Below are 15,215 nucleotides of genomic sequence, written 5' to 3'. Positions count from 1 at the left end.
TGATGTCCCACCCAGTCACATTATCCTGACAACAGGCTGACCAGTCCTAACACTAACCTCTTAATGCTGAGTGCCAAGCTAGGCAGCTGTTAGTACTATTTCTGTAAGTCTTTGGTATGACCTCCCGCATCCAAGGCAGACACTCTAACCACTAGGCCACCAGAGCGGTTAACTGCATCACAGTTGCCTAGTTTTGGTATGGACAAGTTGCTCTTGCAGACATGCATCAATTTCCATGAATTTAGGGAAAACTGGGTCATGATATTGATGACATAGTAAATGAATGGTTGAAAACAAGCAACACGTGAAAATTTGGTAACAGTGACCTTGTTTTGGTATGATTTTGTTATTCCTGTTGAGATGCATTCATATACCAATTTTCATGTGTGCAACTGAAATAAAGTCCAAGACACTGAGGATGTAATTAATAAATGACTGAAAAAAAGAAAGTCATTAAAGCATGAACATTATGTCACAGTTGTAGTGAATAAATTACTGAAAATAAGAAAGTCATTAAAGGTGGCACTCTACAGTTTCGTATTTTGCATTGGGTTAGAATTTTAAAGAAAAAGGATTTCCCTGGGTTATACTAGCTATTTAAAAAAAGACCTTGTATATCTTAGGTCTTGTTCAAAGGACCTTTAATTCCCTTTATTTTGGTGTATGATTGATGGACGTAATATGGATTATAGAGTATACAGCTAGGCCTTACTCCAGATTTGCACTTTTTAAAAAAACTGTTAGCCTCACTTGGTCACTTTCACTTCCTGAACTTCACAGGTAAATTGTAAAAAAAACCAGAGCCAATAACTTTTTTTTTTACATTTTATGTATTTGGTAATTCATTTCTTGCACTTTCAGAAGATGGTACTGTCTAGTCACAAAATTCATTTTCCATATTTTAATAGGTGCTAAAGATAGTGTACTTTAGACTATTTCAGGGTGATTTTTTTTAGCACAAAGGTGGAGTCGTTTTAGTTAGCAGTGTGCTTAGATCATGTACAGTTTCCACAAGTACAATATCTAAAGAAATGTCAGCCACATTACATCAAAGTAGCATGGAGGTATAACATTTTCTCCAATGTGCATGTTTCAAATGCAAACAATTTCACCTTACTTGTGTCAATCTTGCAAAAGTATATTACAACTGGTGAGCACCCCCAAAGCATGAATATCATGTCATTGGGACCAAGTTTTTATATGGTTGCATTATTCTTCCACATACCAGTTTTCATGAGTTTAAGTGAAATAAGTTCCAACATACTGCAGGTATAACAAACAATAGAATAAGCAAAACAAAAGAATGTATGAGTGAACTCACAGACAAAATGCTATATCCACCTAACTTTAAGATATACATTTGGCATAACTCTTTAAAAATTACTGGAGTGTAAAAATAGATTGATATGCAACTGTTAACTGGATGTTAATAATATCTTCTAAGTTCTGCATGTGTGTGTGTGTGTGTGTGTGTGTGTGTGTAATTTGGATTTTTAATGCAGCTTTAAAAAAATTTCAGTCAGATCGCTACAATGTCTGCAGTGTGGCAGTTTATAGTGATGTTTAGCACTGGGGCATCATGCTGCAGACATGTAGCATGATGTCCTACCCAGCCATATTATCCTGACACCAGGCTGACCAGTCCTAAAACTAACCTCTTAATCCGAGCGCCTAGCGAGGCAGCCGTTAGTACTATTTTTATAAGTCTTTGGTATGACTTGGCCAGGGATCAAACCCATGACCTCCTGCATCCATGGCAGATGTTCTAACCACTAGGCCATCGGAGCGGTCTCCAAGTCCAGCCGCAATTCATCAAAGGCTATGGGACCAATAGAATATGTGAGAATTATCAATGCACATACATTTTGCACAAGAAGGCTGCATACATCTGGACAAATTCATACAAGTAAACGATAGGCACATGTTAAGTATATAATAATGAGTAACACGTTTTTTTTAATTTATCAAGGTCATATTGAAAAGAATGCTCTCTTTAATGTTAGACATGTTGTCTGATAATAAGTGATACCTGTTTAGAATTAGAGGCTTTTTAAGACTGGTGATTGAAGACTAGGTTGGTAACCAAATGGTTTCCAGAAAATAACAAAGAAAAGGGAGATTCAGATCAAAAAAATCTACCGACAGTTTGATCAAAGCCGTATCAGGAGAGATTTCTGGAATGTCTCTAAATGTTAAAAATATTTAAGAGTTTTAGGGATAGTTCCAAGTCCCAAGGGTACATAAACTGTTCTTTACTTTGCATTGCATGAAACAGTAGAATTCTTTTATCTTCAGTATTAGCAAATGTAAATAACTTTGTACAACTATGTTTGACAGTTAAATTTAGTTAAATTAATCAAATTAACACATTAACCCCTGGTGACAAGTTTACATGGCAGGAGGTAGTAGCCTAGTGCCAAGCTCTGTAGTGTCAAGGTCATGTATGATACACTAAAGTGGGTGGTATTATAGAGAGGTAGACAGATGTAGCTCTACAATGATACCAAATAATCTGGAATTTATAGTTGCACTACAAAATACAGAGGGAAAAACCTCACATTTTGTGTCTGGATTTTAGACTTTTTGGTCTCAGATCTAAGGCAGACTGGTATGAAACGCAAACAGACAGATGAACCCTTACAAAATGTAGGATAAGATGGGTATTTGGAATAAAGAGTGGTCTCAATACGAAAAATAATGGGTCTGTTAAGCAAAAGCAATAAAATCTAACCTTTACCCTTCTGCTCATGCACGAATCAATTAGCCAATGACAAATGATGTTTCTAACACAACTAGGCAGTATGTTATTGACAGATCACCTGGAAGTTGATGTTTTAGGATGTATTCAGAAATAGCTTTCAAAATGTGTTTTGCTACTCAAATTTCAGACAAAAACTACAAAAACCTCTAGGGGTTACTGTGTTAACAAACAAACAAAAATTTCATGCCTTAAAGCCCCAGTTTAGAATTAAGTGATGCCACCATTAATTCAGTCAATGAAGTCACTCATAATTCCATTCTTTTTTGGGAATGCTCCAGAAGTAATGGCATGATACATTTGACAAATTCTGTTAGTGACCAATCCAGTGGTTCCCGTCATTTTTTTGCTGTGACCCTAAAAAATACTTTTTTCTGTGCCTCAAGACCCTGTTTTCACATTTGTATAAGTTTTGGAACCCTCAAAACTATCCTGGCGACCATCCACAACCCTCCACTCCTCCCAACCCAGGGCCTGGAAACCACTAGACTAATAACAACAGCATCTGCATAAGGTGTACAAAACTGATTATTGAGGGAATGAAGAGAGGCATGCCCACTTTATTTCAAGCACATCTGAGAAGAAAAAAAGCATGCATCAGATAAAAATAAAGCTTGACATTAAATTTCATGGAAATCAAACAAAATATACAGATGCTAAAATGTTCTAAATCATTAAATGCTTGAAATCTTGATTTGTCAGAATCATGTTTTGTATCAAACTGCATAAAATCAAAACAAAAATGTGAATGCTACTGAGTTCACAGACCATCAGGATGTCTATTTTCAAAGATGGCCCGTATTTCTGCAAGATGTGGTTATAATGTGCTCATCCCTGGTACAATGAAACTAAACTCAATGGAAAATCAAACAAAAATCAAGAGACTGACAGACATACAGAAAGATGCTCTCTACTTCCATAACCCAATGCCTTTAGGCAAAGACTGGTGGCAAACAAATTACATCTAGGTTTACCTTCAAAGTTTCTGGTACTTCCAACTTGGGTGTTGCAAGACCTATTCCAGCATCTATGGCAACCATCGACAGAATGGCAATCAGAACAGCAAAGTCACTGATGACTGTTCGCAACTGTGATGATAAGAATGGATGTGGTTTTTATTTTATTTAAGAAAACAAGGTCCAACTGCTCACCTTGCTTACAGCCAATCAAATGTGAGAGATCAGCCAATAAAATGCAATAAAGTTCAGCCAATCAAATGCAAGATAGGTCATCCAAGATCACGTTAATTACATACATTCATCTTGGTTGTAAAACTGTTTACATCTTGATAACATCAGCATATTTACAAAGGCTGGTGAAAAAATATGGTCACAGACATCATTACCCCATAATTTTGTAGGTAAACTCAAGAAAATTAACCTCAAAAGCGGCGAGTTCCCAAGACAAAGGGAACTAATTCCTTCAGTGTGTACATATACATGACGAGGATGATGTTTTGTCAGAATGTACCTTTATGACAAGCTTAAAGGTAAAAAAATTAACTCAAATTATAAGTTCTTTAATCATAATTTTGAAGCACAGTGCTGGTATTGCATAAAATTTGTTCAAAATAACAAACTGTCATCCATTTCTCCAGATCAGATTAAGGTGAGTGGTGATCAGAAGAGATGGGATTTTCTTGCAAAGGCAGATGTCCCCCATTATTAATATTCTCACAGTGTAAATCCTACTCACTGATGACAGGTCACTGACAGATTTAACCTGTATGCAAAATATTTTCTTTTTTTTCAGCCTTCCCCTCCCAACATTTATCTTGACATCTGCTTATGTTGACAATATTACCTCAGGCCACAGGATGTCAAGATAAATGGGCCAAACTGTATTAAGTATCTATACCCAGTTCAGTTTACTCAGCTGGTAAATATTCTTGTTTCTTATCACTCAAAGACTTTTCAAACCAAAATATAATATATTGAACGCCCTCAAATCTGCAGACTTTTCAGTTTATTTACCATTTCAGATGTTAGCCTCTTCCTCAGAGTGAATTTGGCTGTCAGAACTAAATCTCCTGTCAAAATAGCACAATTGTTGTGTTATAAAGGGGGAACCATTACAGATCTGTCGTCTAAATAGGATATCCAAACATAATTTTCCACAATTCATGCATGTTGTTATTAAGATATCTGAGTCCAAGGATTACATTTTTTGGAAGGCATAAGTGACAAGGTGCTACCTATTTCTGTATCCATTGCTTTCTGCACTGTGTGGTGTGCAACAAACTTTCAGATATTTCCTCCACCCCAGTTCCATCCACATTATATGATCTTTCTATCTCTCTGACTTCCCTAATGTTATCTATAACAGGATGACTCACTACTGACTCATTACTGGTGTGCTTTTCATATTTCCCTAACGGATGATCAAACAAACAATTTGCTTTACCCTTCTGGAGGACAGTTCAACTGGAAAGCTTTGATAGTTTCTGCAACATAACAGCTGATCTTGATCATAAAGGTACAATGTTTTCAATTAGTATGAGACTGATTGAAATCTTGGATAAAAGATGAAAAAATTAATGAATTTCATACCCAAAAAATTTAAAAAATTGCACATCAGGTATGACAGATCTTAGGAAGTACAAGCAATCTGAATAATCTTTCCCCCACTGAGTTCTAAAAGATACAAGACACTTGGCAAGCAGCATCTCTGTGAGGATGTAATTGGTACATGAATGATAAGATCTTATACACTTCAGCCCCATGCCTGGCAGGACAAGTGGCAACATCTCTGTGAGCATGTAATTGGTACATGAATGATAAGATGTTATACACTTCAGCCACATGCCTGGCAGGACAAGTGTTAACATGTCTGTGAGCATGTAATTGGTACATGAATGATAAGATGTTATACACTTCAGCCCCATGCCTGGCAGGACAAGTGGCAACATCTCTGTGAGCATGTAATTGGTACATGAATGATAAGATGTTATACACTTCAGCCCCATGCCTGGCAGGACAAGTGTTAACATGTCTTTGAGCATGTAATTGGTACATGAATGATAAGATGTTATACACTTCAGCCCCATGCCTGGCAGGACAAGTGGCAACATCTCTGTGAGCATGTAATTGGTACATGAATGATTAGCTGTTATACACTTCATCCCCATGCCTGGCAGGACAAGTGGCGACATCTCTGTGAGCATGTAATTGGTACATGAATGATAAGATCTTATACACCTCAGCCACATGCCTGGCAGGACAAGTGGCAACATCTCTGTGAGCATGTAATCGGTACATGAATGATTAGATGTTATACACTTCAACCCCATGCCTGGCAGGACAAGTGGTAAAAGGAATGAAAATGTTCCATACTGATATACATAACAGACAGTACAATACTTGACAAATAAACACCTTATCTATTGTGACCCGGGACTTGCGCCGTGTGCTAATGTGCGTGGTTGTTGTGAGTGAGCGACTGATTGCGGTGCATGATTCCCATGCGTCACGTGTATGAAAACCACCTCTCTGCGATACTAATAAATGGCTAGGGAATTATACTGGAGGAGAGAGAGAGTCATACACACCTCGAGCAGTGCAGAGATTAGTCTTTCTGGCAAGTGAAAGACAAAGGGATTGAATACGTTAATATATTTCGGGAAAATAATACTCTTGGAGTCTGGTAAGGGATTGTTTTTATTTTTGTGATAAAATTATAAATGCCGGTGGGTGGGTTATATAATGTGTACTGTATTTGTTATATTATTATTATGTTCGTCTTGTATTCTAAGTACATGTTTTGTATTGTTTTAGTTTTTTTTTATTGTACCTCGTACCAACTGTCATAAATCCCACAACTGACAACAAGAGTACTTATTTCTTTGTGAGAGGAGTGAGAGCTCACATATTGTAATTTATGATCAGCTTGGTATAAATAACTGACAGACTATACAGAACATAACAGACAATACCTACCTTTGCTGGGAGAAAGTTGCTTTTCCTGAATGACTTCAAAGTACATGCTATTGTAAATGTTCCCAAGAAAAGAAGGACGGAAAGGATGAATACATTTGGTACATAATTACATCCCTCTCCTTTCAGTATGCCACCATATTCCTCACAGTCTTCACGTGTAACCTTGTGCCCATCAAATGGGGTAAGTGTAGATGATGCTGTGTTTAATAGTGTCACTAAAGTAACATTTGTATTATTTTCCGGTTTTGGCACACACTGGCAGACATAATCAGGGTTCACATAAGGATGAATTTCTACCGGGTCTTCTTCAGTCACATCTACTAGTTTCATGACAGCTTCTTTTATAAAGATAAGGGAAATGAGGGCTGCGAAGCTCTCCTCCGTAAATCTGGTAATGTATCGCACCAAGCCACTGAGATCGAAGGCTACGATTGATAACATAATAGTTCCGATCCACAGCCCGGTCCACCAACGAAGCTCCAAGTAGTTGAAACCATTTTCTCTGAAGAAAAAAAAACATATAATTCTAACAAATTTGGGATTGTATCACTCCACCTAACTGGATGAACATCACAATTTAGACAAATAAAAATAAAACAATAAATAACAAATAAAATATAAAACAATAAATTAAAAAAATAAAAATAGCCAGGTTGTCAGTAATGATTCTTTCTTTTCAATCAAGAATCAACAGACTGAGAGACATACAGACAAATGCTTTATAAATAAACTTATCTTCATTGATGAAAGTACAAATTTGACTAAAAGGAGATTACATCTTTTATATCAGGAATTGATTATATGAATTGTGGTGGTTGTAATGCATTAACATCTATTTTAACAGCTCTGCTGCAATGCTGCAGGTAAAATTTAGTTATTAGTAATAAAACAATACTGTTTACAGCCGAAGTGTTCAAATACAAGATCACTCCACTCTAATCAATTTATTTTCTGCCTGCAATTACTGCTATGTATGTGAGACTACAACCTCTGGCATATGATTGGTAAAAGATAAGGCTTGTTCATGTGAGACCATGACCTCTGGCATATGAATGGTAAAAGATAAAGCATTATAAATAGACTCCAAGGAAAAGTCACTGCCAGTAAGGAAGTTTGCTGTTAATTAAATCATCATTTACATATACACTAACATGATGTCAGCAACAAGACATTACTCACTTCCTCAATGTACAATAGTACTAGAAACCCTAGACAAATACAGTAACATGATGTCAGCAACATGACATCACTCACTTCCTCAATGTACTATAGTACTAGAAACAATTGACAAATACAGTAACATGATGTCAGCAACATGACATGTAACAAACAGCAGCCGGAAACTGAGAAAAACTTGAACACTTGGGTTAATCTAGGATATGGAAAGATCAACATAAGGATATCTGAATGTGCAGATGGACATAAGCATATCAAGCATGAATGGACATGGACATCAGGATATACAGTATGAATGGACATGGACATAAGGATATACAGCATGAATGGACATGGACATAAAGATATACATTATGAATGGACATGGACATTAAGGATATACAGTATGAATGGACATGGACATAAGGATATACAGTATGAATGGACAAGGACATAAAGATATAGAGTATGAATGGACATGGACATAAAGATATACAATATGAATGGACATGGACATAAGGATATACAGTATGAATGGACATAAGGATATACAGTATGAATGGACATGGACATAAAGATATACAATATGAATGGACATGGACATAAAGATATACAATATGAATGGACATGGACATAAAGATATACAGTATGAATGGACATGGACATAAAGATATACAATATGAATGGACATGGACATAAGGATATACAGTATGAATGGACATGGACATAAAGATATACAGTATGAATGGACATGGACATAAAGATATACAGTATGAATGGACATGGACATAAAGATATACAGTATGAATGGACATGGACATAAAGATATACAATATGAATGGACATGGACATAAGGATATACAGTATGAATGGACATGGACATAAAGATATACAGTATGAATGGACATGGACATAAGGATATACAGTATGAATGGACATGGACATAAAGATATACAATATGAATGGACATGGACATAAGGATATACAGTATGAATGGACATAAGGATATACAGTATGAATGGACATGGACATAAAGATATACAATATGAATGGACATGGACATAAAGATATACAGTATGAATGGACATGGACATAAAGATATACAATATGAATGGACATGGACATAAGGATATACAGTATGAATGGAAATAAGGATATACAGTATGAATGGACATGGACATAAAGATATACAGTATGAATGGACATGGACATAAAGATATACAATATGAATGGACATGGACATAAAGATATACAATATGAATGGACATAAGGATATACAGTATGAATGGACATGGACATAAAGATATACAGTATGAATGGACATGGACATAAGGATATACAGTATGAATGGACATGGACATAAAGATATACAATATGAATGGACATGGACATAAGGATATACAGTATGAATGGACATAAGGATATACAGTATGAATGGACATGGACATAAAGATATACAATATGAATGGACATGGACATAAAGATATACAGTATGAATGGACATGGACATAAAGATATACAGTATGAATGGACATGGACATAAGGATATACAGTATGAATGGACATGGACATAAAGATATACAATATGAATGGACATGGACATAAGGATATACAGTATGAATGGACATAAGGATATACAGTATGAATGGACATGGACATCAGGATATACAGTATGAATGGACATGGACATAAAGATATACAGTATGAATGTACAGATCCACACAAGGATATTATATACGAATGGATGGATGGACATAAAGATATATGACTGTACACCAAAGTTAACAATACAAAGTGGATAGATATGTTTTCTTTAGCAAACATAAAAACGTATTTCAAGATTGAAGTGGGAAACATCGTATTATCATTGAGTTGTGAAGCCACAAGTGGGTAATATGAAATGTTTCCACTTCACAAGTGTTCTTATATCTACAGACAAGAAATTTGTTTTCTTTTTATTATATATTTGTTAGGGGCAAAAACAGTCAATCTGCATGGATCTTTCTGCTGTTCTGTGCCAATACATTTAATGAATGCATTACTGCATTGATAAAAAGAAGTTTCAGATTCACAATATTTTTAGGACACTGATCGTTAACAAACTTATCTTATACATACACATAATGCTTAAAATTGTGTATCTGGCAAAATTAATGACTGTTTTCAATCAAAAATGAAAAGATTGTTTCTTCTTAACACATTTCTTGCACAGGTTAATACAGTGAACATTGATGGAGAAAGGGTTCTGCATAAATATGACAAAGCGCTCATATCTGACAGATTTCAGAGCCTAACATCTTTTAACATAAGATTTTGTAATGATTGTGACTTTACTTGTATCGATTCTGGTTCGTTATTTTGTTCATTTATGCAATCAAACATAATTTTTTTTACCATGGCAGCTTGCAGTCTAGGTCAGTAAGAGATGCACCCAAATTTTGATCGACACTTAATTTCAGTTTGCAATCAACATCATAAAATGCTAGATTTCTCCATCATTTTCAAGCATGATCATGATTGAGTTGAGATGCAGAATCACTACTTTAACAATCTTATTACTATATTTATTTAACCAAGAGTTTTTCTTAAAAATATGTCTATTTCTCAGAAAGTGTACAAGATGGATTGTATGGATGACTGACCACTGAAAAGCAACAGTTCATGATTTCAGTCACTAATAATTTGCAGGTTTCGTTTGAGAACTAATTTAACAAAGTTAATACTCGAAGCCTACATTTTATTGTTTGGAGTTCATTTTATGGCCATTTATTACACCTCCCTATTAATTAAATAAATGTATGGTATAGATTCTATATTTTTCACATATCTTTAAGTTCTGTTCGTCCCAACTGGGGAGGAGAGAAAGAGCAGAAAAAGAAAAGAAATTAAATAGGCCTAAATATGGAAATACAGATCTAAATAATATACATAAGGGCAGATATACTTCCTAAATGGGAAAATAAATTAATTCCAAAAGTGAAATCTCCACTGACACAATAAAAGTGGCATAGTCATTGTGGTGATATAATTTTTTTCCCATGATATACTGCAACAACTCACTATGAAATAAAATGAGCTAATAATGATGGCAAACTTAACAAAAAGCATATGAAACAAATTACAGACAATACAGAAATCTAAATTTGTCTGACATGGATAAACAGAGAAGTAACCCTTACCTACAAATGTCATATACAATTGCCTCAAAAACAAGAAGAGGACCAGTCATGCCAAGGAGTAACAGAGGTTGCCCAGAGAAGAAAGCATAAATAATGCCTACAACAGCAGCACCCAGCAGACTTTCAATGGTTGCCTGCAAGAAAGAAGGAAGAAAATCATTTTCTTAATGCATATCGCCCTACCTGTATGATCCAATAGCTATATCGGCACTAGAAATCGTCCAATTGCAATTGGCAATTAAAATACTCAAATGGCATTTTATACATTAAAACCAAACAAAAAACAAAAAAAACATTAAGGTGATTGTGTTTTTGCCTGTAGATTTTCATTCTGAAGTTATGTTGTATAAGTTGCAATATCCTATTTCAAGCTGAAAAAGTACGGGTCTGATGAAAATTTGTCAGTATATTTATGACTCCCACATTTTTTATTTGACCCCCAAGTCTGACAAAAAAGTTTTTTTTTTAACCCTCAATTTTACTACTCTGGGAGATATACTGTTGTAGGACCAAACTTTAATTTTGTTCCCTGCAATGAAACATGCTTTTTGCTTCAGCAAACCAGAGAGGAACTCCTTGTATATCAGCAGCTAAACTTTAGACTAATTACCCCAAGTCTGAATTGAATACAGCACAAATATAGAAGACATATGATTGATGCCACCAATTCCAATACCATGGCTATTGCCAATGACACCAATGTTACTACCATGGCTATTGCCAGTGATGCCACCAAAGCCAATACCATGGCTATTGTCAATGATGCCACCAATGTCACTACCATGTTTATTGCCAGTGATGACACAAATGCCAATACCATGGCTAATGCCAATGGCAATACTATGGTTAATGTCAATGATCACACCAACACCAATATCATGGCTTTTGCCAGTAATGACACCAATCCCAATAACATGGCTATTGCTAATGATGCCACCAATGCCAATACCATGGTTATTGTCAATGATGACACAAATTCCAATACCATGGCTAATGCCAATGATGACACCAATGTCAATACCATGGCTATTGCCAATGATGCCACCAAGACCAATACCAAGGTTACTGCCAATGATGCCACCAATACCAATACCATGGCTGTTACCAATGATGTCACCTATGCCAATACCATGGATATTGCCAATGATGCCACCAATGCCATTACCACGGTTATTGTCAATGATGATACCAATGTCAATACCATGGTTACTGCCAATGATGGCACCAATACCAATATCATGGCTAATGCCAATGATGGCACCAATGCCAATACCGTGGCTTTTGCCAATGATGACACCAATGCCAATACCATGGCTACTGCCCGTGATGACACCAATACCAATGTTATTGCCAATGATGACACCAATAGCATGGTTATTGCCAATGATGACACCAATACCAATAAAATGGCAATTGGCAATGATTCTGGTAAAGAGGCTGCTAAATCTCATCATTCTTGTGCAGGTGAGATAAAAATAAGATACACTGATGATGGTAACATTGTACAGTTATCCTTCACTGTATGTGTGTGTGTGATTTGGATTTTTAATGAAGCTTTAACAATTTTTCAGTCACATCGCTATGATGTCTGCAATGCGACAGTTTATAGTGATGTCTAGCACTGGGGCATCATACCGCAGACATGTAGCATGATGTTCCACCCAGTCACATTATCCTGACACCAGGCCGACCAGTGCTAACACTAACCTCTTAACGCTGAGTGCCAAGCAAGGCAACTGTTAGTACCATTTTTAGAAGTCTTTGTTATGACTTGACCAGGGATCGAACCCACAACCTCCTGCATCTGAGGCTGACGCTCTAACCACTAGGCCACCAGAGTGGTCTTTCACTGTAAAACCACTTAGTACACTGCTGTGCTGCTTGTAATGTGAGCGTGGTAATGAATCCATTTGAATAGTTTGAACTGTTTTATTTTAGCTACTTGTATTATTTCATTCAGATGGAACATCACCGTACTTGTATGCTCATTATCAAACTTGCCCAAGACTGTAATACTATAAGCCTATATTCAAAGCTTGATAAATTCTGATCAAAAATATGTCTTCCAGCTAATCAGATGCAAGATCACCTAACTAATATGCACAGACTTTGCACATCACGGAACTTGACCTAGATTTTTATGTGAACTCACTTTCCAAGTATGTTTGAAACTGGATCAGAAGTATGAACCCAAGAGTGAGAACAAGCAATTGTACACAGACTGACAATGCATGACTGACTCAGAGCAATACCCTAAGATCACATCACCAAGTGAGCTAAAACTTACAATATTCGTGCCTGTTGCATCACTGATAAGTCCCCCAAAGGTCACGATAGGGGTCAAACATGCAAAGTACAGGAAAACAAATGAGGCAAAACACTGGATATGGACTGCATCTCTGAAGTCTGAGACAAGCCATGGAATCTTCCGACGGACATCATTGATTAGACCACCAAAAAGTCTGAAGAAATAAATATGCAAAATTAAAAAGGGAGGGATATGAATGTATATAATATAGTTTCTCCATAACAATAAATGCAAGTTTGACAAAAAGCCCATCCCCTGCTAAAGTAGACCAATAAACCTAGCCTGATCACAAATATTTTAATCGGATAGACATTATCCAGACTCAAAATGTCATTATCTGAACTAAAGAATGACATTATTCGTATTAAACATGTCATTATCCAGACTCAAAATGTCATTATCTAGACAAAAAAATGTCATTGTCTAAAAATATCATTATCTGGACTAAAAAAATTTCATTATCCAGACAAAAAAATGTCATTAAATTGTCTAAAAATGTCATTATCCGAACTAAAGAATGACATTATTCGTATTAAAAATGTCATTATCTGGACTAAACATGTCATTATCTGAACTAAAAATGTAATTATCTGACTGAAAACATCACTATCCAGACCATAAACATGATTATCTGGACTATAAACATAATTATGAAGATCAGAAAACAATCATCAGAAGAAAAATCTTATCAAAACCAATTTATATACTACAAAATCAAACCACATTATGTTCCATAAAACGGTTACCATGCGCTGTATGCTTGACACCTTGCTGGCTTTCATTTACTATATTGAGGGATATTTGCTTTGTTTTGCAATCAATATGTTTACCATCCTGCTCTGTAAGATGAGATCATTTGATTATTACATCACTGTTATTACACTAATTGCTAATTCAGTGTATTGCAGTGCATGGACTTTTGGAGAGAATGGACATATGATAATGTGAATACAACTGTTTCTCTGACTGAATAAACAAACTAATTTTTAAAGCATCTGAATCACCTCTAAACAGCACTGCTACAAATGGAAAAAATCAAAGAAAGGTATACAACAATTTGAGAAAATATTTGGAATTTACAACTTGCAATATACTGACTTCACGTGCTTGCTGTAATAGAATGAGTGATCTCAATAAAGGTGTCTTGAAGAAAAACTTCACTCTGCAACACACACTTTGGAAATTTCCTTTATGTATTTGATTACAGGAATCTATACTTTATAGTTTATAGTGATTAAACCTCTGTCGTGGTATCACTGTAAGGGTCGTGACATTTATTATCAAAGGTAAAGGTGAGAAATGCATTTTCATTTTCTCTCAATATAATGTTCCTAGATTCATGCAAGTGAAAAATGATGCATCGATGATATTGGCTTATTAACATTTCTACTAGTAAAATCTGGCATTGTTCCATCTTTTTCTGTCCTTACTGGTACAAAAGTACCGGTATTTACAAAATTTCTGCAATCTCTAACTTATCTCTCAAGGGTTATAAAAACAATTATATTCCTATCAAACAAGCATTATAACAAATATTATATCCCTATTAGGCAATGGTTATAAATATATTATACTGAAATCAGGCAATGTTCATAACAAAAATCTTCTGTACAGATAGGATGGAGCATGAGGGCTACATAAAGCTTTTTATCTCGATTTCAGTATCGCTGTGTAATACATCTATTTATGGAAATGTTTTTGTGCAATACATCCATTTATGGAAGTGACACTGTGTAATAGATCTATGTATGGAAGTGTCATTGTGTAATACATCTATGTATGGAAGTGTCATTGTGTAATGCATCTCTGTATGGAAGTATCATTGTGTAATACATCTATGTATGGAAGTATCATTGTGTAATACATATATGAATTGAAGT

At 35.5% G+C, this 15,215-nt stretch overlaps 1 protein-coding gene across 1 annotated transcript in view; it reads right to left on the bottom strand.

The window, feature by feature from the left end:
• LOC149790455 (electroneutral sodium bicarbonate exchanger 1-like) overlaps window positions 1-15,215 on the bottom strand; it is a 168,811-nt gene that overhangs the window by 40,743 nt on the left and 112,853 nt on the right. The window contains exons 9-12 of the mRNA XM_089973223.1: window positions 13,315-13,489; window positions 11,028-11,161; window positions 6,694-7,195; window positions 3,733-3,846 (exon numbers count right to left, since the gene is read on the bottom strand). Of these exons, the coding sequence (XP_089829349.1) occupies window positions 3,733-3,846; window positions 6,694-7,195; window positions 11,028-11,161; window positions 13,315-13,489 (925 nt within the window). The remainder of the gene's footprint in view (window positions 1-3,732; window positions 3,847-6,693; window positions 7,196-11,027; window positions 11,162-13,314; window positions 13,490-15,215) is intronic.

The sequence above is a fragment of the Sinohyriopsis cumingii genome, chromosome 10 (genome assembly GCF_028554795.1).
Source record: "Sinohyriopsis cumingii isolate HCF-2022 chromosome 10, ASM2855479v2, whole genome shotgun sequence".
Taxonomy (NCBI): Eukaryota; Metazoa; Mollusca; class Bivalvia; order Unionida; family Unionidae; genus Sinohyriopsis; species Sinohyriopsis cumingii.
The sequence above is the reverse complement of the archived record's forward strand: the minus strand, read 5'-3'. Positions and strand labels throughout refer to the sequence as shown.